The sequence below is a fragment of the Acomys russatus genome, chromosome 7 (genome assembly GCF_903995435.1).
Source record: "Acomys russatus chromosome 7, mAcoRus1.1, whole genome shotgun sequence".
Classification (NCBI taxonomy): domain Eukaryota; kingdom Metazoa; phylum Chordata; class Mammalia; order Rodentia; family Muridae; genus Acomys; species Acomys russatus.
This window is the reverse complement of record NC_067143.1, coordinates 262,497-284,096: the sequence shown is the minus strand read 5'-3', so window position 1 is coordinate 284,096 and position 21,600 is coordinate 262,497. Positions and strand designations below refer to the sequence as shown.

Genomic DNA, 21,600 nt, shown 5'->3' with positions numbered 1-21,600 from the left:
GGATGGCAAGCTCTTATTTTATGCTCAGGGTCTTTTCACTCAATAGACGTAATCTGTAACTTCAATCTCCATCACTACAAAGGAAGAGAAAGGATGAAGTAATAGCACATAAACATAAAATGAAACAGACATAAAATAAATACAACACTAGAGCCTGCAAGATGGCACAAGGGTAAAAGAGATTGTTACCATTATGATGCCCTAAATTCCTACAAGCTGTCTGATGGCATCCCCAAGAGTGTATTATAACATGTGTACAAGCATATAACCACACACATGCACACACACACATTTAAATACTTACACATACGCACACGTGTATGCAAAATGTAAACAAATACACAAGTTAATAAAAATCAAAACTAATACACCAAAGAATATGCAAGTACAAATTTCAGGTAAAAATAAATAAAACATTATGCTGGGTGTGGTGGCTCACACTTTCAATCCTAGAATTCTGAAGCAAAGGCAGACAGACAGACCGTAAAACTCTGTAAGCCAGCTTGGTCTATATACTGATTTTGTAGGACAGCTAACGTTTCACAGAGAAATCTTGTCACAAAATACCAAAAAGATCCAGGGGTAGTGGCACATGCCTTTAATTCCAGCATTTGGGAGGAAAAGCAGGCCCCTTCTGAGTTCAAGGCCTGCTCTATGGACCAAGATCCAGGACAGCTAGGGCTACATAGAGAAACTGTGTCTCAAAACACCAACCAACCAAAAAAAAAAAAAAAAAAAAGTAAAAGAGATAATAAAAATGAAACAATAATAGAGCAAGGAAAGTGGAAAACAGGGTTAAGTAAAAGGAAAATAAAAACGAAAAGAAATGCATGAAAGGAACAGAGAAACACGGGAGATAATGAATGTGGTAGGAAAAAATTTAAAAATACAAAGTTAAGTATGCCTGCAAGGAAAAATAAAAATGAAAACACAGGAGAATTGAATAAAAAGAAATAAAGTAAAAACACCATGAAGTAAGGAGGTTAAAGAAGGGGGGCATTTTAACCTGTATTTTCTTACAGTAGTATCCATTAAGAGCCTATGAAGTGTAGCAGTTACTACTGTGTCACTAGAGTCTAATGTAAGTTCTCTGTCCTCATCTTACCACACAGTCCCGTGTGTTGGCTGGCTGGTGGCCTCATTGATGTATGCACCACCAATAGGGCAGCAATCAGTTAAAAAAACTTTCATGTTGCATATAAGGAAACACACATTAGAAACAACCAAAAACTAGGAGATGGGTTAAAAGGGCGAATTCCTTCCAGAAACTACAAACACTTTTCAGACACTTGTCTGGTTGGGGCTAGGGAAGTTGAGCGAAGCGTTTATCTCGACCACCATGATGACCTGTCCTCTTGCTGCCCTCCTTTGCTCAGTAGCATTCACTGACCTGGAAGGCTCTGGACAGAGGCTTCTGTCACACTCCATGGCCCAAGTCCATGCTCCAACTTAAGGATCAGCTCAGGTTGGTCATGCAATGTCCTTAAGTGGGGAATAGTAAACACGTGTTGTACAAGTGTTAGGGTTCGTCTACACATGAAAGACAACGATATAATTCTGGACCTGCCGCTTTGCTCACTGAATAAGAACTTCATTAGAGGGTTTATACTCACATGCTTCACTGACTGAAATATGACCTTCAGTCAACATAGTGACTGCCAGAAAATGTAAGAAAACAGAAGTGAATAAAAGAGAAAACACAAGTTTTATAAATGAGAGAGTAATCATAAAACAATAAGCCTAGGTTTTGAAGAGATGGCTCAGTGGTTAGGAACACCTGCTACTCGTACAGATGACCCAGGCTCAGTTCTCAGCACTCATATCAGGTGGCAAACAACTACCTGTAACTCTAGTTCCAGCCCATCTGACACTCTCTTTAACTGTCCATATGTACTGCACACATGTGGTGTAAATAAAAACACATTTTAAAAATGCTTTAAATAAACTAAATTGCGAGGCATGGTGGAGCACATAGTTAATCCCAGCATTTCAAAGGCAGAAGCAGAAAGATCACTTTAAGCTAATGAGTTCCAGGCCAGCCAGGAGCAGATTGTGAGACTCTTACAAAATTGAGTAGAGTAAGTAACCCAGGCAGAGTTTTAAAAGGATCATTTAATACCTCCATCATCAATGAGAAGCAAATGTGTTGAGAGGTAGTAGCAACCCATTCCCTTAATTCTAGCACGTGGGAGGCAGAGGCAGTTGGATCTCTGAGTTGGAGGCCAACCTGGTCTATGCAGCAAGTTTGAGGATAGCCAGGGCTAATCAGAGAACCCTTGTGCATAAACCACAAAATGACTCTGTGTTTTCTATGTTGAATTATAGGCAAATAGGCAAAGTAGCAAAACAAAGAGAATCTGAACACTTTAAGAAGAAAGGCTTTCTCCTGGTACAGCTGCCTCTCTAGGCCACAGTGGAAAAAGATGCCCTCATCCCTGATGTGACAGGCTATGCTGGGGTGGGTGGGTGGAGGGTTCCCCCTTCTCTAGGGAGGAGCGGAGGAGGGATGGGGCAAATTGGGAGGGAGGGAAAGACAGAGGGGGAGATAAGGAAGGGGCTATGAACAAGATGTAAAGTGAATAAATAATAAATAAATAATTACATATTAATGGACAAAAATAGTGTGGGCCAGTAAGATCGCTCAGTCTGAAAAGGAGCCTGCTGCCTAGCCCAGTGACCTGGCTTCGATTCCTGGGGACCTAAATGGTACAAACAGAAAACTGACTGAAAAATTGTCCTCTCCCTTTCAGGGTCACCCACAGATGCCAGGGCCACTCACAGATGCCAGGGCCACCCACAGATGCCTGCTAAGACACTGTCTTAGTCCCCAGCTAACAGACCTCCAGGTGCCAGGATCTCCAGGTAGGTGATTTTACATCAAATTAGTGCTTAGTGGCCACACACCCTGCATCCCACCCCCTTTCCTGCCTCCAGCCTGGGAATCAGAGGAAGAGGAAGAAGAAGAAGATGAGGAGGAGGAGGAGAAGGAGGAGGAAAGAAGGAGGAAGAGCAAGAAAAAGAAGAAGAAAGCCTAAACCTGGTGTTGGTGGCACACAACTTTAATCCTAGCACTCAGGAGGCAGAGGCTAGTGGATCTCTGAGTTCCAGGCCAGCCTCGTCTACATTGGAGTTCCACGACAGAGAAGGCTACAAAGAGAAACCCTGTCCTTTCACCATACGCATCAGCATTACAATGACTTCAAAGCTTCACGAGGACATAGACACCAAACTGCAGGTACAGTAACCCCAATGAACACAGGCACCAAACTTCTTAACAAAATAGATAATCAACTACCACATAAAACAGTCAGAAACTATAGTCATGTGTGATTCATACTAAGGGCTCACCATATGGAAATGTGAAACCCTCAGATCCATGCACTAAATAATAAACACCCTTATTTCTAGATATACTGGCACCTGCCTTTAATCCCAGACATCAGGAGTCAGGGCAAATTAATTTCTGTGAGTTCCAATCTAGCCACGTTTGCATACTGAGACCCTGTCTCAAAACAACACCACCACACAAAAATATCCATATGAATACAATGGCTGCATTAAAGGAAACAAAAAACCTCAGTAAGCTATACCTCGAGAAATGACGCTGTACAAGAAACCCCCACCCCATAGCATGGAGAGTGGAGCAAGGCGGAGATGACTTCCTCTAGGAACACACCAGCGTGTGCTGCTTCACCACTCTCTCGTTCTAGTACTAGCGTTATAGACATACCTGATAAGGCAAGGAGACAAGGACATGCCAAGCAGGAAGGGAGTGTAAAGGTGAGCAGGTCTATAAATGATGCTGTAAAGAGAAAGCCTTAGACTCCAAACAGGAGAGAATAGTTGACATGTGATCAAACCAGAAGTCAAAATTCAAACTTCACACCTTCTATGTGAAATTGCTGAGAAATTCAAAACATAATTAACCTTAAAATGGCCACTCAGGTCCAGGTGTGGTGGTGCATGCACTGAGTTGCAGCATTAAGGAGCCAGGGGAAGACAGATCTCTATGAGTTTGAGACCAGCCTAGTATCAAGTTCTAGTCTAGCCAAGTGAAATAATTCCTAATAAATAAAAAAATAAGCAAAGTAGAAAATAAAAGGCCCAGTTCTAAAAAAAAGTTTCAATACTGGGGTTGGAGAGATGTTTCAGTAGTTAAGAGCATTTACTGCTTTCCCAGAGGACCTGGGCTCAATTCCCAGCAATCTGTCTCATAACCATTGTTAACCTCAATTTTGGATGATCCCAACTCTGGTCTCCCAGAACATCAGGTTTGCATGTGACAGATACACATGCATACAAAACCCACATACATTAAATAAATAAAAACAATCTTTTACATTTAATTCAAGATGGTGTCCCCCTGCACCGGCAGAATTGTGGAGCAGCTCCAAGGGGCCTGAGAGACCCGTGGAGGTTCCAAAGAGAGACATGAGGTGGTAGAGGAGTCTGCAGAGAATCTCAAGGAAAACTGAAAAAAAAAAAAAAAAAAGCAGTTCTTAGGGAAAGATGGTTTTAAACAGTGGCCTTATGAAATTGGAAACAGTGGAGAAAGGTAAAACTAAAGACAAGTGAGAGGTATGGGAGTGTAGCCACATCAGACAAAGGACGTGTCCTTGCTGAATCAGGCCTGTCCTCAGGCCACTGGAAGGAGTAGGGGACAGCTTGCAGTATAGAACCACTGCTGCGGCAGCCTAGGTTACTCACCCTTCTGGGATAGGAGGGTGAGGGGCTATGGAGTTGCCCATAGTCTGCAAAAACAGTGTTCAGTCACACTTGGTGAGCCTCAGAGGAGGGAGGTGTGTTCACTCCGATCTTGCTCTCGGATGGCTGGCCTAGCCGCAAAAATCACCCTGACCTGACTTTGGGCAACAACACACTATCCAAGAGGAGTCTCAGTCCAATATTTATGGTTGAATACTTCATTAAAATAAGAATTTGCATGTAAAGATATTTGGGAAAAAGAATATACTGGGACACTGCAGTTAACAAATGCCACTTTGATGAACAAATGTGATGAAGAGGTAAGAAAGATGGTGGGACAGGCGGTGTGTACTTGGTGGAAGAAAGTAGAACTAGAGACTGAATGGCTGTGCCAGATGTGGGAGCATGGCTGCAGTGGGGGGGGGGGGGAGAAACATATCATTGCCATGTAGGGCTGGCAGGGTGGTGTGAAGCAGCCTGGAGTTCATGCAGGCTCTACCAACAAAAACACTGCCCAGCTGCATGATATTGCTGATTTTCAGCAACAACAGGATGTCCAAGATGGAGAATGGTTCACTGGGCATCCTCAAAAGATGTCCATGGTCTGTGCTGCCTCCTGAGGCTATGATGGTGTCCCTTGTTGTCGCTATAGCCTGGGGATATGCTGGGGTCTGTGATCTATGCTGCTACCTGAGGCCATGTTGATGTCTGCGGTCTGTGATGCCACCTGAGACCATGTTGGTATTTGCATTCCATATTACTACTGGAGGACATATGGATGTCTGGGGACCATGCTGTCATCAGAAGCCATGTTGGTATCAGTGATCCCTACTGCTACAGGGGACCATGTTGAGGTTCATGGTCCATGCTGCCTTCAGAGGATATTCGGATGTCTGGTCAACGCTGCTGCTGAGGGCCACTTCGATGTCCACGATCCACACTGCTGCAGGGGGCCATGTTGATGTTCATGGTCTGTGCGGTCACCAGAAAGCATGTAGAAGCACATGATCTGGGCTGCCACGGCTATTATGAGCAAGGAAGGTTCTTTTGCAGTAGTATCAATGGTGACTGCAGACTCACAGTTGAGAATGAGAGACACTAAAGGCTTCTGTGACAGCCTCTTCCCTCACCAATCCCCCATAAAGAAACAGTCCAGGCAGGAAGCTATAGAAGAGAGCCTTTAAAAATTGGAATAGGGGCTGGGCGTGGTGGCACACGCCTTTAATCCCAGCACTCGGGAGGCAGAGTCAGGCGGATCGCTGTGAGTTCGAGGCCAGCCTGGTCTACAAAGGGAGTCCAGGACAGCCAAGACTACACAGAGAAACCCTGTCTCAAAAAAACAACAACAAAAAAAATTGGGATAGGGATCCTGAAGTGCAGCTCTTCACAGTTGATAACTTCTGGTGGGGGTGGGGTGGGAAAACACCCAGTTATCTTTAAGGGGCTGGCCACTGGGAACCTGACAATGATCCAAAGAATATATATATGGGCAACACAAATTGGATATGGTGTATTTTTTCCTTTTTTCCCTTCCTTTCTTGGGGGAAGGCACAATGAGGGGGCACCTGGGAGGACTGGGAAGTGATGAAGGTACACTCTAAGAATTCTAAAATAAGCAACAAAAATATGTTTGAATATTTTTAAGGTTCAATACTTTCATTGTTTATTTATTTGTATTTATTTTTGGCAATGCTGAAAATATATGTAGAATCTCAGTCATACTACATAAACCCATTACTAGTTAGCTATATCCACAAATCCACTTTTCTTTTATTTCATTTTATGTTTAAGAGAATTTTGCCTGCATGCATGTATATATTATACCAAGTGCACACCTGGTATCTGCAGAGGTCAGAAGAGGACATCAGAAACCTTGGAACTGGAGTTAGAGGTGGTGGGAAGCCCCAGTGTGGGTGCTGGGAACCAACTTGAAATCTTAGTTGAGATCAACAAAAGCTCTTAACCACTGAGCCGTCTCTTTAGGCCCAACAACTCTACCTTTTAAATTAGTTTATTACACATATTTTTCTCTCTCCCCCTCCCCCACCTTTGTGTGTGTGTGTGTGTGTGTGTGTGTGTGTGTGTGTGTGTGTGTGTGAGAGTGTGTGTGTGTTTGAGCATGAACATGCCATGTCATGTATGTGGAGGATAGAGAAAAACTTTCAGCAGTTACTCCTCTCAATGCACAATGTGGATCCTGGGGAATGAACCTGGGTGGTTAGGCTTTGCAGCAACCTTCTTTACATATTGAGCCCTCTCACCAGCCTCACAACTCTGTTTTATACAAACAAAGGAATCAACATTGGTTGCCTAGTGCCAAACAGTCATCCCTGATATGAGTAACATTCTATGATCCAATAGGAGGCAGAAGTAGGTGGATCTCTGAGTTCAAGGCTAGTCTGGTCTACAGAATTTCAGGATACCCAGGACTACACAGAGAAATCTTGTCTCAAGAACCCTACAAATAGGGCTGGAGAGATGGCTCAGAGGTTAAGAGCACTGGCTGCTCTTCCAGAGGTCCTGAGTTCAATTCCCAGCAATCACATGGTGGCTCACAAATAATGTTATCTGCTACCCTCTTCTGGCTTGCAGGTGTACATGCAGGCAGAGCACTGTAGACATAATAAGTAAATAAATCTAATAAAAAAGAAGGAAAGAAACAAACAAATAAAATTAAATGTAAGGGGCTAAATAGATGGCTCAGTGGGCAAAGAGCACTCACTGATCTTGCAGCAGACTGCAGTTGAGTTTGCTGCACCCACATGGCAGCTCACAACTATCTATAACTCCAGTGCCAGGGAATCTGATGGCCTTCCCTGACCCCATTGGATCCTGCATGCACAAATATACACTAAAACACACACACACACACACACACACACACACACACACACACACACACCCCAAATAAACAAGTATTTTTAAAAGTTTAAAGGCCACCTTCAACTATATAGTGAACAACCTGAGGCAAATTAGACACAAGACTAACTTTCACACAATAATAATTACTTTCCATGTAAAACTTTGTTTCTGGACTCAACACCCCCAACCCCAAATAGGAAAACAAAAATCACCCAACAGTTCTCAAATCACGTGAAAGCTTTAGGCTACCTTGCAGAGACAAACAGAAAACAAAACCAAAACAAACAAACAAACAAACAAACAAACAAAAATCCCCCAAAGAACAATTATTAGAGTGTTAGAAAATGAACAGGGGAGGAGGAAGGGGAGAAGACAGGAGTATTTACTGAGATGCATATGGAAGTAATGAGTAACTTCTTCCCCTAGACCCCAAGACAGGGTTTCTCTGTATAGCCGTAGATGCTCTGGAATTCCTTCCATAGAACAGGCTGTCTTGTTTTGTCTTGGAAAACAAAACAGAACAAATAGACAAACTCAAAGGCCAGCAATGCGTCCTATGATTACCAACCAAGAATGTAACTTTTACTAAGAGCACAGGATGGACTCACCCAAGAACACGAGGCTGCTGTAGTTCTCCAGCATCACATCCCTGTAGAGTGTCCTCTGAGCAACATCCAGACCCTGCCACTCGTCCCAAGTGAAGTCCACAGAGATGTCCTCAAATGATACAGAGCCCTGTAATGGCACATTTCTTTTTAAACCCCAAGTACTCGGCGAGCATCACTATTATCTCTATGGATTCCACTGAAGACTTGACAGGATGTGGAATTATGGAAGGGAACTTCAATGACAAATTGTCTAGATTATGTTGACACGAGTAAGTTTTTTGTTTGTTTGTTTGTTTTTCAGTAGATTAACTGAGGTGAAAGTACCCACTCACTATGAATGCAACTATTACGAGGGCCTGGTCCTGAATTTTAAGCAAAGGAGAGAGAGCTAAGCATGCAAACATTCCTTGTTTCTCATGTATGACTCTGGATCAAATGGGATCAGCTGCCTCAAGCTCCTGCCAATGGGATTTCCCTGCATGGATGGAATATGCTCGCTTTAATTTTGAGTTGAAATAAACACTTTTCTCTAAGTTGCTTTTGTCAGGCTATTTTATCACACTAAGAAAGAAACTAAGACACTGTCTTATGCAAGGTATCCCTTGATTTCTATCATGGAAGAAAAGTTAATATAAATACCTTACCTATGGTAATGTAAGGATGCAACAAATTTTGTGTAGAGAGCTTCCTAAGCAATTAGACTGCAAACGAAAGCTGATGAGCTGTCTTTTTTTTTTTTTTTTTTAAGATTTATTTTTGTATATGAGTGCGTTATCTGCAGAAAAGGGCATCAGATAACATTATAGATGGTTGTGAGCCACCGTGTGGTTGTTGGGAATTGAACTCAGGACCTCTGGAAGAGCAGGTGGTGCCCTTAACCACTGAGCCATCTCTCCAGCCCCTGATGCACTGTCTTAAGCCACCGAAATCTACAGATCCATCAAATCTGCACATGCACTGGGTGTCTCAGCTCTAACATAAGTGACTTGAAGGAATACAGGCTAAAACTCTCCTTTCTCTCTTCACCCAAGCTCTAGGACTAAAGGGATCTAGACATATGTAAATATGCTTGGATCTCTGAAAAACAATTTTTAAAATTTATTTATTTATTCAGTCTAGTTTTTCAACACAGGGTTTTTCTGTGGAGCGTTGGCTCTCCTGGAATCATTTTGTAGACCAGATTGGCCTCCAACTCACAGAGATTCCCCTGACTCTGCCTCCCTGAGTGCTGGGATTACAAATATAAATGTACTAAAGAGATTTGTTGTGAAAAAACAAGGGGGAAAGTGTGTTAAATTATATCACATAGTTTTAAAGAGGGTGAATATAAAATTAGTATAACCAGTTTATAAAGTAGTAGGTCACTTCTTTTAAAAAACTTGAACAGAATGGAGACAAGCAATTAAAGTACTGTCTGCTGTTGCAGGGGACCAGGGTACAATGCAAAACGCCCACATGGATGCTCACAACTGTCTTTAACTCTAGTCAAGAGTTGTTGATGTCTTTTTCAGGCTTCTAAAGCCAGCAGGTATACAGATATTATGTAGGTAAAACACTCATACACATAAAATAGATATGCTGTTTAATTTAAAAATTTCAATTAAACATAAGATCCGTCCAGATGTCTGGAGCAAGCTTGAAGTCTTAGTTCAACACTGGAACCTATATGAAAGTGGAAGAAAATAGTCTTCAAAGTTTCTACTGATCTCAACATGCCAGCTGTGGTACATCCACAAAAACTTATAATGCATATAGAGATAGAAACACACACACACACACACACACACACACACACACACACACGTAATAAATTTTAAAGTATCATATGATGAAACAATGTTTGTTGGTATGTCTTTGTCCTACTTATCTTCAGCTGGCAAGATCCAAGGAAGTCTAAACTAGGCAACTGCCCAGATCTGAATGGTCTCTGGCCATGACTGTGAGCAATTATCTTGACTGTTGATTGATGTAGAAAAAAGCTCAGAGCAATGTGGGCAGTGCTACCTCTGGTCAGGTGATCTTGTGTTAACAGCTTAGCTGACTGTGAGACAAAGAACAAGGCAGCAAGACACTCATTTCACGGTTTCTGCTTCAAGTTCCAGCCCTGTCTTTCTTAGTGATAAACCATAACCTGGAAAAATAAGCTGAAAGAAACTCCCTCCTCCCAAAGCTGTTCAGGTTATTATGTTTATCACAGCAACAGAATGGAACTACAACTGCATTCAAAATTAGAATGCTCACTTGAACATACTCCAGATATGTTCATTTCAAATGACTCATGAGTTTAGGAGGACCTTACCCCCATCTGAAGCTCACCTTCTTAGACAAAATGCTGTACATCCCACCTCAGGGCACTGGTGACCCAAGGACTAATATTCACTAGGTACTCCAAGAGACGAGAGACATGGCTAGTTTGAGCACATAGTACTTCTTGCTGCCTAGTTCTAGCAAGTTCTAATACCTGAGATCTGTAAGACCATAGGCTATGGTGAGGACATATCACCCTGTAAAGTAAGTGAGAATGAAGCTAAAACCAAACACCTCCTGGTAAGGTGCGTGTGCCTAGGGGAGACAAGGTGGGCACAAAAACTGTTCACGTGGTATCAGAAGAGTTTTCACAGATTACCTGTGTGAATGTTCATGAACAGAATTTAATTCTTCAATACATATGCCTCAGAATTCAGAAGAAAATGACAAAACACTCTCTGCTTGGAATCTATCCTAACACACAAAGAGCGGACCACAGTGTGAAAGGGGGAAGTTCACACATGGGAGGGCTCATAGGGAGCTGGAATTTTAGGAGCTTCTTGGCAGGCCTAGGAGAGTGTGCATCCTGGTTCTGCATCTTCATAATGACACTGGACAGGAGGCTCCTGTGGGCACTGGCTCTTTTTTGAGTAGAAGAGGCCCCCAGGTAGGGTCAGCAACATGGCAGAGCTGATTCCTAGCCTTTCCATGCCCCCCCCTCCCCCGTGCCTGCTTCTCCCTTTTTCTTCCTCTTGTTTTGTGGGTCTCAGGCTTTCTGCCCCTCCATCTGCCCTAAAGCCTCCACAGCAAACACTCCCCTTCTCAGCAGCAGTGAAAACAGGGATAGAGGCATGGCTTTCCCCTCCCTGATCCTTCAACAAACCTGAGAAGCTGTTGTCAGAGACAGCCACTCAGGTAAGGACAGATTCTTTCTTAAAATAATTTTTTAAATTCATTTTTAATTGTGGAACACACATGCAGGTGCCTACAGAAGCCAGAACATTAGATCTCCTGAAGCAGAAGTTATGGGCAGTTGTGAGCCACCTGAGGTGGGTGCGAGGAATCAAACCCGAATCCTCTGGAACAACAGTATGTGCTCCTAAGTACTGAGGCATCTTATGAGCCAGATTTCTTGACTTTGGTAGAAACAAAATTTAGGAGAATCCAGGATAAAACAGAGTTGGAATTTATGGATGTGATCTAAGCAGGAAGCTAAGACAAAGGAAGGGAAAAAAGAGTACACAGCCAGCAATGATGTGAGCTTCACAAGAGCCGCCACTCACACTGTTTTCTCTCCTGCACTGAGAAGGCCCGCTCCCCACACCCTCCCATAAGCCCCCTCAGACACTTTGGTTCCTAGGCCACCTTCATGAACTGGGAATCATCAGCATGTTTTCTTCCAGCCTTTAGCTGTCTTCCTGAGGCTGGTGCAGCCACAGTCTTCTGCAGTCCCATGATGGTGACAAGCTGCGACAAGGGTGACAAGCTGTGGATAGATCGGTCCGTTTTTGTCTCAGGCCAGGCTTGTCAACACAGACCTACCTGCAAAAGAAAAGAAAAAGAGAGAAAAGGGGGCAGGAGGTCATGGGATACAAGGAATATAGGGACAGACTTGCAGAGACGAGACACCTGAATAAAGAACTAAAGAACCCATACACCCCTGGCCAGGTTTGGGGTACAGTTCTCGTTCCTGTCTTGTTAATTCCTACAGCCTTTCCCTCTGTCCTCTGCCTTGCACTGAAGGCCAAAAACACAATCCACTACATCAGTGCCTTGTCCCAAGGGAAATCTGCAAAAGTTCCCCAATCAGGGTGCAGCACAGGTGGGAACTGGAAAATACCTCAACCAGTCTATTGAGTCATGTCTCCAAACAGCAGTTTCAGCTGCCCACATGCCAATGTGCTGGACAAATAGGAAAACAGGAGTCAGCCTCCACCCCTACCCAAGGGCCAGGTCTCCAGTTCTAACTGTGGCCAGTTGCTGGGCCTTGTGATCTGCACTTCTCACCATGTCTGTACCTCAGTGTACAAGTCCCTTGGAACCAGTGGTCTTCCAGAACACCTTATGTGCAAAGGGCAAGGTGCAGGGACCCCACCAGGACAGATCCATTCATAGCCCATTGCACACACACTGACCCTAGAGTCATCACAAGCAGATTTTGGGGTTACAGACGAACAGTTAACGTCTACGTGCACACCAAATGTCTGTCCCTGCCCTGGGTTCCTCTTTCCTTCTACAGAAACAGGACCCAGTAACAACCACGATGGTGCAGTCTATAATCCCAGATATTTTAAAAGCCACCACTGGAGGAAAGCAGGTTAAAGCCCACACTGGGCGACACTGGAACCCTGTCTCTATCAGAGCTCAGATTATGCCTAATGTGCTCAAATCTCCAAGTCCCATCTGGAATACCATATACACACACATACAAATAGCTCAAAGAGGCAGCTAGTAACAATCACCCAGGAAGGAAGTAGGAATCAGGACTGCAACCCAGGACCTAGGAACTCCAGGGTCTCAGAAACATGGTTCTGTTGACTAGATCATAAGAGAGTCAGATATTGAACAAAGATAAAGCGACAGCAGACACAAAGCAGAGTGGGTTCACAAGCCTGGGTTCTGACAGTCAGAGCCAGTCACATATTCAGAGGGAGGGAGGGAGGAGGGGAGTGACAGGTAGAGGGAGTGAAGGGGGCGGAGCACAGATAACAGATTCATAGCAACACACACACACACACACACACAAATAGCAGAGCCATATGAAGTGTTGTGGTGAGGTGAGACAGTTAGCCCTGGACCCACCTCCCTAGGTACATCTAGTTGAGTCGTCCTGGGGCAGCGAGTCAATCTGCCACTGCCTCCTCAATAAAGTTACAATCAGAATCACACGGTCCATACCCTAGTGACCCATATGACTCAAGGAAATGCTTCCTGAGGACAGGGTGGTGAGAAACTCCGGGAAAGACCAGCCAGTGACAGCAAAGCCACAGTGGATTTGCGCTCATACACCCAGATTTGTAGAGTCCGATACAAACACCACAAAGACACACAAACCCAGAGTCGAGAGGAAAGCCCAGGATGAAAAAGCACAGCGGGGACCTGGAAAGCCCTGGGGTGAATGCAGGTCGGGGGGACGACTGCAGCACGCCGCTGGGTGCCCTGGCCCACCACCTCTGAAAGTGGCTCCTGGCTCCTGGCAGCCCCGCCCAGGTGCCTGAGAACCAAGCCGCCTAGGCCAGAGAGTCTGAAGCCTGGATGATGGCTCAAAGGGGCGGGGCGGGAAGGTGCGGAGCTGCAACGCACAGCCCAGGTCAGGACGCCGTGCGCTCACCATTTCCGCTTCCCGGCGGACACCCGTGTCCTCGCTGCGGAGCCCCCTGCGGCTGCGAGCAGCCAGACACACAAGAAAATCCCAGCTATGGAGAAGAAGCTGAGGCTGACAGATCCCAATGGGTGCGAGTGTTGGTGCGAAATACTGAGAACCTTACTTAGAAACAAAGCCCGCCCGCTACTCTTCAGGGAATCTGATTGGGTGCTCCTATAACAGTGCTTTCGATTGGACAGAGCTTCAGGCAGTGGACTCCAAACATATGGGAAAGATTGGGGGGCGGGGAGGCGCGGGGACCTGGGCAAGGGGCGGTTGGGTGCAGTTTGCCAGGTGATACCAGAGCTGTCCCTTGAGCCATCCCTCCAGCCCCGTGGAACGACTGGCCAGTTCTCTCTAATGGAGATTTTTTAAGGCTGAAGTGTTGCCCCAATTAATGGACTAATAAGCGGTAACCTTCTACATAAGGCTATTCGTTGATATACAAGTCTTTCCTTCCTCCCTTCCTTCTTTCCTTCCTTTCTCCTTATTTCAGGTTTTTTATTTGGTTTTCTTTTGTTTTTGGTTTTTTGAGGCAGGGTTTCTGTGTGTTGCCCTGGCTGTCCTAGAATTTACTCTTTAGATCAGGATGGCCTGGAACTCATTCTGTAGACCGGATGGCCTCGAACTCAGACATCCACTTGGCCTTGCCTCCGGAATAATGGGATTAAAGGTTGTGCCACCACTGCCCGGTACAAATGTTTCTTATTAATAATATTTGCCTACACACACACACACACACACACACACACACACAGGCTGAGATTTGGGGAGACTGATATATAAACATTCTCAATTTTTTTTTTTCTTTTTTCCTGGACATTTGCACTGCCATACACTAATTAGAAGAAGTGTTCTTTTTTTATTTTCTGGTTGCTGGTGCTGTCGAATGTAAAATGTTTTACTTCGTAAAAGCCCCTCTGGTGGTCAGAGAGATAGCCTGTGAATGTAAACGTTAGTGATGCTGATGGCTATTTTTTTATTTAAAAGTTTAGCTACAAAGCAAATTTAGACTTCATCTTTTTTTTCTCTCTTTATAAACTGACTAATGTGCTCTGGGTGGTATTTGGGAATCCTGAGTCCCAGGTGAAAACGTGGCACCTGAAAACGTGGCACCTGTATCTGCCTAAAAGCCTCTTCTGTGTTTTCCGTGTTAAACTATGTTCTTGCTCAGATTGGTAAATCTATGAACAACCACGGTCCCTTAACAGGCTCAGCAGTATCCCGTGTATTGCAGAGGGTGGAATTGGGTTCCCACCTGCTGTCTGGCTGCTCATACCTACTGTTATTCCAGCTCCAAGGGACTCACCACCCTCTGCTGGCTTCTGGGGGCACTGCAATCGTGTGCTTGTGCTGATCCAGGAGAAGGTTGAATAAAATTGATACTATAAAGGATTTACAAATAAACTTGCTTAGGAAATGCTGCTCAGTTACACAAAGTTGAACTCAGATAAAGGAGTGCTGTCTCCAGTTCAACTGGAAGATAAGAGGTGTACTAACTAGGCTTTTTAGAAACTATGGTACATTTTGTACCACAAATGAAGTTTAGGGTTACTGGGAAAGTTAATGTTTGTTCAGGGAGACTGACTTCCAGTTAGGCTCCATTCCTATAACACAAGGAACCAACCTTGACTTACAGCCAGCCATTAGGCTCAGCCTCTGTCTAAGACATGCCTCAAAGAGGCAGCTCAAGGCTGGCAGCTGAAGGGGACAGTATGAAGTCACAACCACCATTAAATCCTCTGTTCTCTCATCAGGAAAAGCAAAATTCTGCCAGTTGGGCAGGATTTCAAACAGGTAACCACTGTTTGAAAAGAACAACACTGGTGTACTTAGAAATAGTTCTGGCAATATTTTTGCTGTGGTACTCTCCTATATGCACAAGTGACAACTCTTGCAGTTTTCTGTCTCTGTTTAAATTGTTCAGCGTTACCTGGGGGCAGGATGTAAAAGAGATTTAAGGATGACAGCATATGTAGAATTCATAAGCCTAAGATGTATATAAACTAATGAAATCTTCTGTCCCCACCCAGCTCCTCTTAATAAAATAGCCAGAGTCAGAGAACTATCATGAAAGAGCATTTTAGCCTATTTTTCCTTAGTGTGTGGAGTGAATTCTCACTAGGGTGGGAAGAAGACATATTTCTGTATAAGCTCCACACGTAGACACATCAGAACACATGATTTAAATAAAAATATAAAACAAAAGCTGCATATGCCATGAATAGTAGTGACTCATGCCTGTAAATTTTGCCATAGAGAAGAGTGGAAGCCAGCCTGACCTATGTAGTGATCACCAAGGTTACGTGGCAAGACTTTATGTAAAACACCCAATTAAAAAATAACAAGAGCCGGGTGTGGTGGCACACGCCTTTAATCCCAGCACTGGGGAGGCAGAAGCAGGCAGATCGCTGTGAGTTCAAGGCCAGCCTGGTCTACAAAGCTAGTTTAGGACAGCCAAGGCTACACAGAGAAACCCTGTCTCAAAAAGCCAAAAAAAAAAAAAAAAAGAAAAGAAAAGAAAAGAAAAACCAAAAACAAAGGTGCACTCTGACACATAACTATAATGAGTTTGAGCTGACTACCTGAGTGTAAGGCACATCACTTGTCCCCAGAAGGCAGAGGCCTGCCTTAGTAACACAAAGAGACCCAGCTTAAAGACACAAACAGCTGGGCATGATGGTACACACTTTCAAACTCAGAACTCTGAAAGACGGATCTCTGTGTGTTTGAGGCAATCTTGTTCTACATAGTGTGTTCCTGGACAGCTAGGGCTATGTATTCATAGACCCTCTCTCAAATAACAAACACACACCAACAACATGAATTAAATCCAAATGCCTGGCAACAATTCCCATACCTGAAAATAATCATGCATGTGTACACTATACATGCAGAAGCCTGTAAAGGCTAGAAGAAGTTATCAGATGCTTTTGGGTGGTGATGTGAGTGCTGGGATCCAAACTCTAATCCTATGCAAGAGTAGCAAGCTTCCTTAACTGCTAAGCCTCCCAGGCTTTTTGTTGGTCATTGCTAAGGATGAACCTCATGAAATAGCCTGGTTTGCTCTACATGTAGAATACAGAATACTTCATTGTGAATCCTGTGCTAGTTTCTCATTAGTTTTTCAGGAAAAGACCCTGAGTTTTGTCTTTGAATTTGGAGTATGAACAGCATTGTAGATAACATGACAATGTCTGGTTAAAACTGATTTTAACAGAGAGAAGTCATTGTATAGGATAGATTTGAAGACTGTATTCTTTAGGGAAAACCTTAAAAGGGCACTGCTTGAGCAAACTATGGAATATCCACATCCATATTGTCCTAGTCCACATTTTCTGAAGTGAAAGTATGCTGCCCCAGGTCTGCTTTTCCCCTGGGATATCCAGGCACCATTGTGCACCAGGCTGGACTGAAGGGAAGGAAGCTCAGCCAGTCAGGTTGGTTAGGCAGGATCAGGGTAGGCATCAGTGCAGGAGAAACAGCCTTCTCCAGAGACAGTTTTTAGCGAAAGGGCTCTCTTTATTGAGGGAAACAAAAGCTATATAAACCTTGGGGAGTGGGTAGAGAGTACTGGAGGTAAGTGTACCACACTGGCTGGGACTGAGGTGTTAGGATGCTTTATTTGCATGAGGAGGAATTCCAAGTGATGGCTAGGTGCGTCCTTCTAGGGAGAAAGGAATGTAAAGGGAGAGGAATTATTTTAACCTAAAACCTGACCACCAGGCCTTACTTGCACCAGGTCATGCAGGCCCAGAGCAGGTAGGAAGCAACTCTATTCCTGCTGGTCTCAGGACAAGATATTCTGGAGTTTGGATACATCTCGTACTAACTCTTGCTCCGTACCTGCTCTCCCAGCTCCAAGGTTTTCCTGGCCCCACAAAATTAAGTTTTTTGGCACTGACATGAAAAAGAACTCATTTTCCACTGGTTAACAAACCAATTCTACCATAATTGTGATTTTCAATTTTTTGTTTGTTCCTATTCTTTTAATCAGCAAGTTTTCCTTGGCTTTTTATTTTTCTTTTTTGATTATACATTATACATATTTTATTTATTTATTTATTTGGGAGTTCACATGCCATGGTACATTTATATAGCTCAGAGGACAACTTGTGAGAGGGTTAGTCTTTCTTTCTAACATGTGAGTTTCCAGGATCACCTCATCAGGTTTGGCTGTAGGTATCTTCACTCACTAAATGATCCCATTGGACAAGTTTGATTCTTTAATTATTTTTTTCTAAATTCATGCTTGTATGTGTGTGACCAGAGAAGGAGGTTGAATATCTTTTTTTTTTTTTTAAAGATGTATTTATTTATTATGTCTACAGTGCTCTGCCTGTATGTACATCTGCAGGCTAGAGGAGGGCATCAGATCACATTATAGATGGTTTTGAGCCACTATGTGGTTGCTGGAAATTGAACTCAGGACCTCTGGAGGAGCAGTCAGTGCTCTTAACCGATGAGCCATCTCTCCAGCCCTGAGGTTGAATATCTTAACATATGACATTTGGGGCTTTATTCCCTTGGGACAAAGTTTCTCTCTGAATCTGAAGTAAACCTGGCAGCTAGCCCACGCCCGTGATTCTCCTGTCTCTCCCATGGCCCCTGCCTTTCTTAAGTAGGTTCTAGAGATTCAGACTCAGGGTCTCATACTGGGGATTCACTCATGAGACATCTCTCTAGTTCCTTTTTGGCTATTTTTGGAAGGTGAATCTCAGAATGTAATCCTGATTTTCTGGGAGCTCATTACCCAGCCCATTGTGGCCTTAAATTTGTAGTAGTCTTTCTGCTGTGCCTTAAAAATTTCTTAAGAGTTATGCATCACTGTTCCTGGTGTGTATTTTGTCTTAATCTACACTTGAGGGGCAGCAATAGGATTGTATCCCATAAACTTGATTACTTAGTTATCTGAGAAAAACAATGATGTGATTTGGCTGTGTTGTTCATAAATAATACCGTTTTGTTAATCATTTAAAAGTAAATCCAACAAGATGCCTCATTGGGTAAAGAAGTTTGCCACCAAGTTTGATGGTCTGAGTTCCATTTCTAGAACTCACATAGTGAAAGGAGAGAAGCTGTTCCCTACCTCCATATGTGCTCTGTGATAGCCATACTGTTCTAGTCTGGTTTTCTGGTGCTGTATTTAAACACTGACCAAAAGTAACACATGGCCGAAAGGGTTTATTTGGCTTATGAAGTACAGTCCGTCTTTGAGGGAAGTCAGCACATGTTGGGGCACAAAGGCTCTTGTGTCCACAGAGCACTAACCAGGTGTGTTTAACACCCCAGGGCCTCTCCTCAGTGGAGGAGATTAAATACCTGTTTTCCTGCCTAGAAGGTTGGAGGTGGATACTGTTATTGATTTGGTGATGTTTATGCTGTTTGTAGAGGCAGCCTTCACCAAAATAACCAAAGATATTTATCCCAGAATTTCCTTCCCTATCTCCCAATTAATAGAACCCATCCTTAGCGGGGACACCACATGTACTTTATGACCTGCTAGCTCCATGTTATCAGTCAAAGAACACACTAGATTTGGGCCTTTTAGCTATAGAACCCACCCTCATGGTCACATGTGCTTTGCAAAGCAGTTTCTAAGTAGTCACACCTTAAGTCTCATTGGACACTCAGAATTGGAGTGATTGTTGCCTTGAAACTGTTTTTTCTAACTTTAGTGTTTTAAATAAGCTGACGGTGAACTATCTGACATTAGACTCCCCAAAGTCTGAACCAGGTTGCTGAAGTTAATCAGTGGAAATCAGAAAGAACAGGCTATTTCTTCATGCATGGAGAACCGGAGAATGCCATCTCCTTTCCTGTGTAATAAATGCTCATGCCCTGAAGACTCAGTGCAGACTTAAGAGGACCTTGGAGCACCAAAGCTGGTTATGATGAGCAAGGGGCCGCTGACCCAGAAAGGATGGAGAGGTGACTGAACCACTGGAAATGGCTGGTGTAGATCCTCCCCAGGATTGGAACTGGGCCCAACAAGGCATCCGGCACCATCTCTGTTACTTGGTGGCTCCAAACTGGGCCCAGACCTAGCTACTGGACAGCTCACCGCAACCCCCAATCCCACCCCATGCCACATCTGCACAGGTCTGCCCTGCCTTGGTATGCTTTCCTGCAGATGACATCTCTGCTCAGAGTAAGTACACACACCTCGCATTTGGAAAAGGTGGCTCGAATAGTGTTGTAGTTTAGTAGTGTTTTCCTAGCAGGCTCCACTGCCTTGGAGTTGGGATGCACATCTGTTTTCTAGCCCCTAGTTCCTCTGGGCGATTTTGCACAATTTCTGCACTTTGCATTTCACATTTAGGTTTCCGATCCACTCTCAGTTTTGTCAATGTTGTAAAGTCTGTGTGCTACTGTTTTTGTGTGTACACGTGTCTTTGTAGCCTAGTAATATTTGTTGAGAAGACCTTAATTTCCACACTGAATCTCCTCTATGTTTTGTCAAGAGTCAATGCACTACATACTTGGAGGTTGATCTAGTGTTTCTTGGAAGACAACAGACTACTTTGCTGCAGCTCTCTCCCCCAAAATCAGGCTACACAGATAGAGCTGACAACACCTGCTGTGACCTTGTAGCTCTCACAAAAAGTTGAGTTCTGTCCTTCTACCTTGCAGCTGCAGCAAGTTCAGTTCTCCCTCATGTCTAGACCCAGGTCAGTTTTGAATTGTAACTAGGCCCTTATCTAATGCATCCCTATTGACTCCTGGCACATAGGTTAGATCACATGTTGTGGAATTTACCCACTTTTTAAAGCCTATAAGGCAGAAACTCTCTTTGCTGTATTTTAATTTAGTATCCTCTTTTAAGAAATTATTTACTTTTATTTCATTGTATATTAGTGTTTTGCCTGCATATATGTGTGAGGGTATTGGATATCCTGGAACTGGAGTTGCAGACAGTTGTGAGTTGGCATACTGATGCCAGGAATTAAACCTCTAGAAGAGCAGCCAGTGCTAACCACTGACCCATTTCTCCAGCCCCTATTGTGTATGCTCATAGGAAACACTTGTATGTGTACTATTCATTGGTATTTATGATCCAGAAGGTGGATTATATGGGTGTACACTCCATTGGAAAGAATGAATTTTAGTGCTGTTAATAGAAGTACAAGATTAGATTTAATCAGTTCAATGATGAAACTCTTCAGTTTGTACTGCTATTATTCTGCATGTCAGTGATACAGGTCTATCCTATCTCTAACTATAATATTTGGTTTCCCCTCCCTAGCTCTGACCCCCTTTTTAAGCAAGATCTTGCAACATATCTCCAGTTACTGGCAAAGAACTAATTATGTAACTCGGGTTTTCCCAGGCTGGCCTCAAATTCATGGGAGTCCTCATCCTCAACCCCTTGAGTACAACGATTACAATTGTGGGCCATATCCAGATTTTTCCACTTGGTAAGTTGTTTGACTGTATGATGTGGATTCTTCATCTTTTCTTGAGATTTGTTATTTTATATGTATGGGTATTTTTTGCGTGTGCGCGGGCGCGCGTGTATGTGTGTGCGAGTGTGTGTTGAGGAAGGGGGATAGCATACTCACAGCAGTTAGAGTATGCAAGAGCATGTACAACCTTTGAGTCTATACCCCAAAGGCAGTATGGGTGGCTGGAGTACATTTTATACACATTCTTCCTACATCTGTAGGATAAGGGCCAAAGTATCTGGGAGAAGCCTAGCTTCATCTCTCTACCCTGCAGAGCTGGTGTGAAATCTACAGGACCAGGAGGACCTAACTGTCCTTGGAATTCTTCCCCACTCTAGCTACCCAGAGGATAATTAAATACTGCTTCTTG

General features: G+C 43.7%; 1 protein-coding gene across 1 annotated transcript in view; it reads right to left on the bottom strand.

Annotated features, from left to right (window-relative positions):
• Positions 1–21,600, bottom strand: part of LOC127192356 (zinc finger protein 25-like) — a 58,516-nt gene that overhangs the window by 6,569 nt on the left and 30,347 nt on the right. The window contains 3 exon segments of the mRNA XM_051149650.1: positions 1,391–1,468; positions 1,471–1,482; positions 8,175–8,301. Of these exon segments, the coding sequence (XP_051005607.1) occupies positions 1,391–1,468; positions 1,471–1,482; positions 8,175–8,301 (217 nt within the window).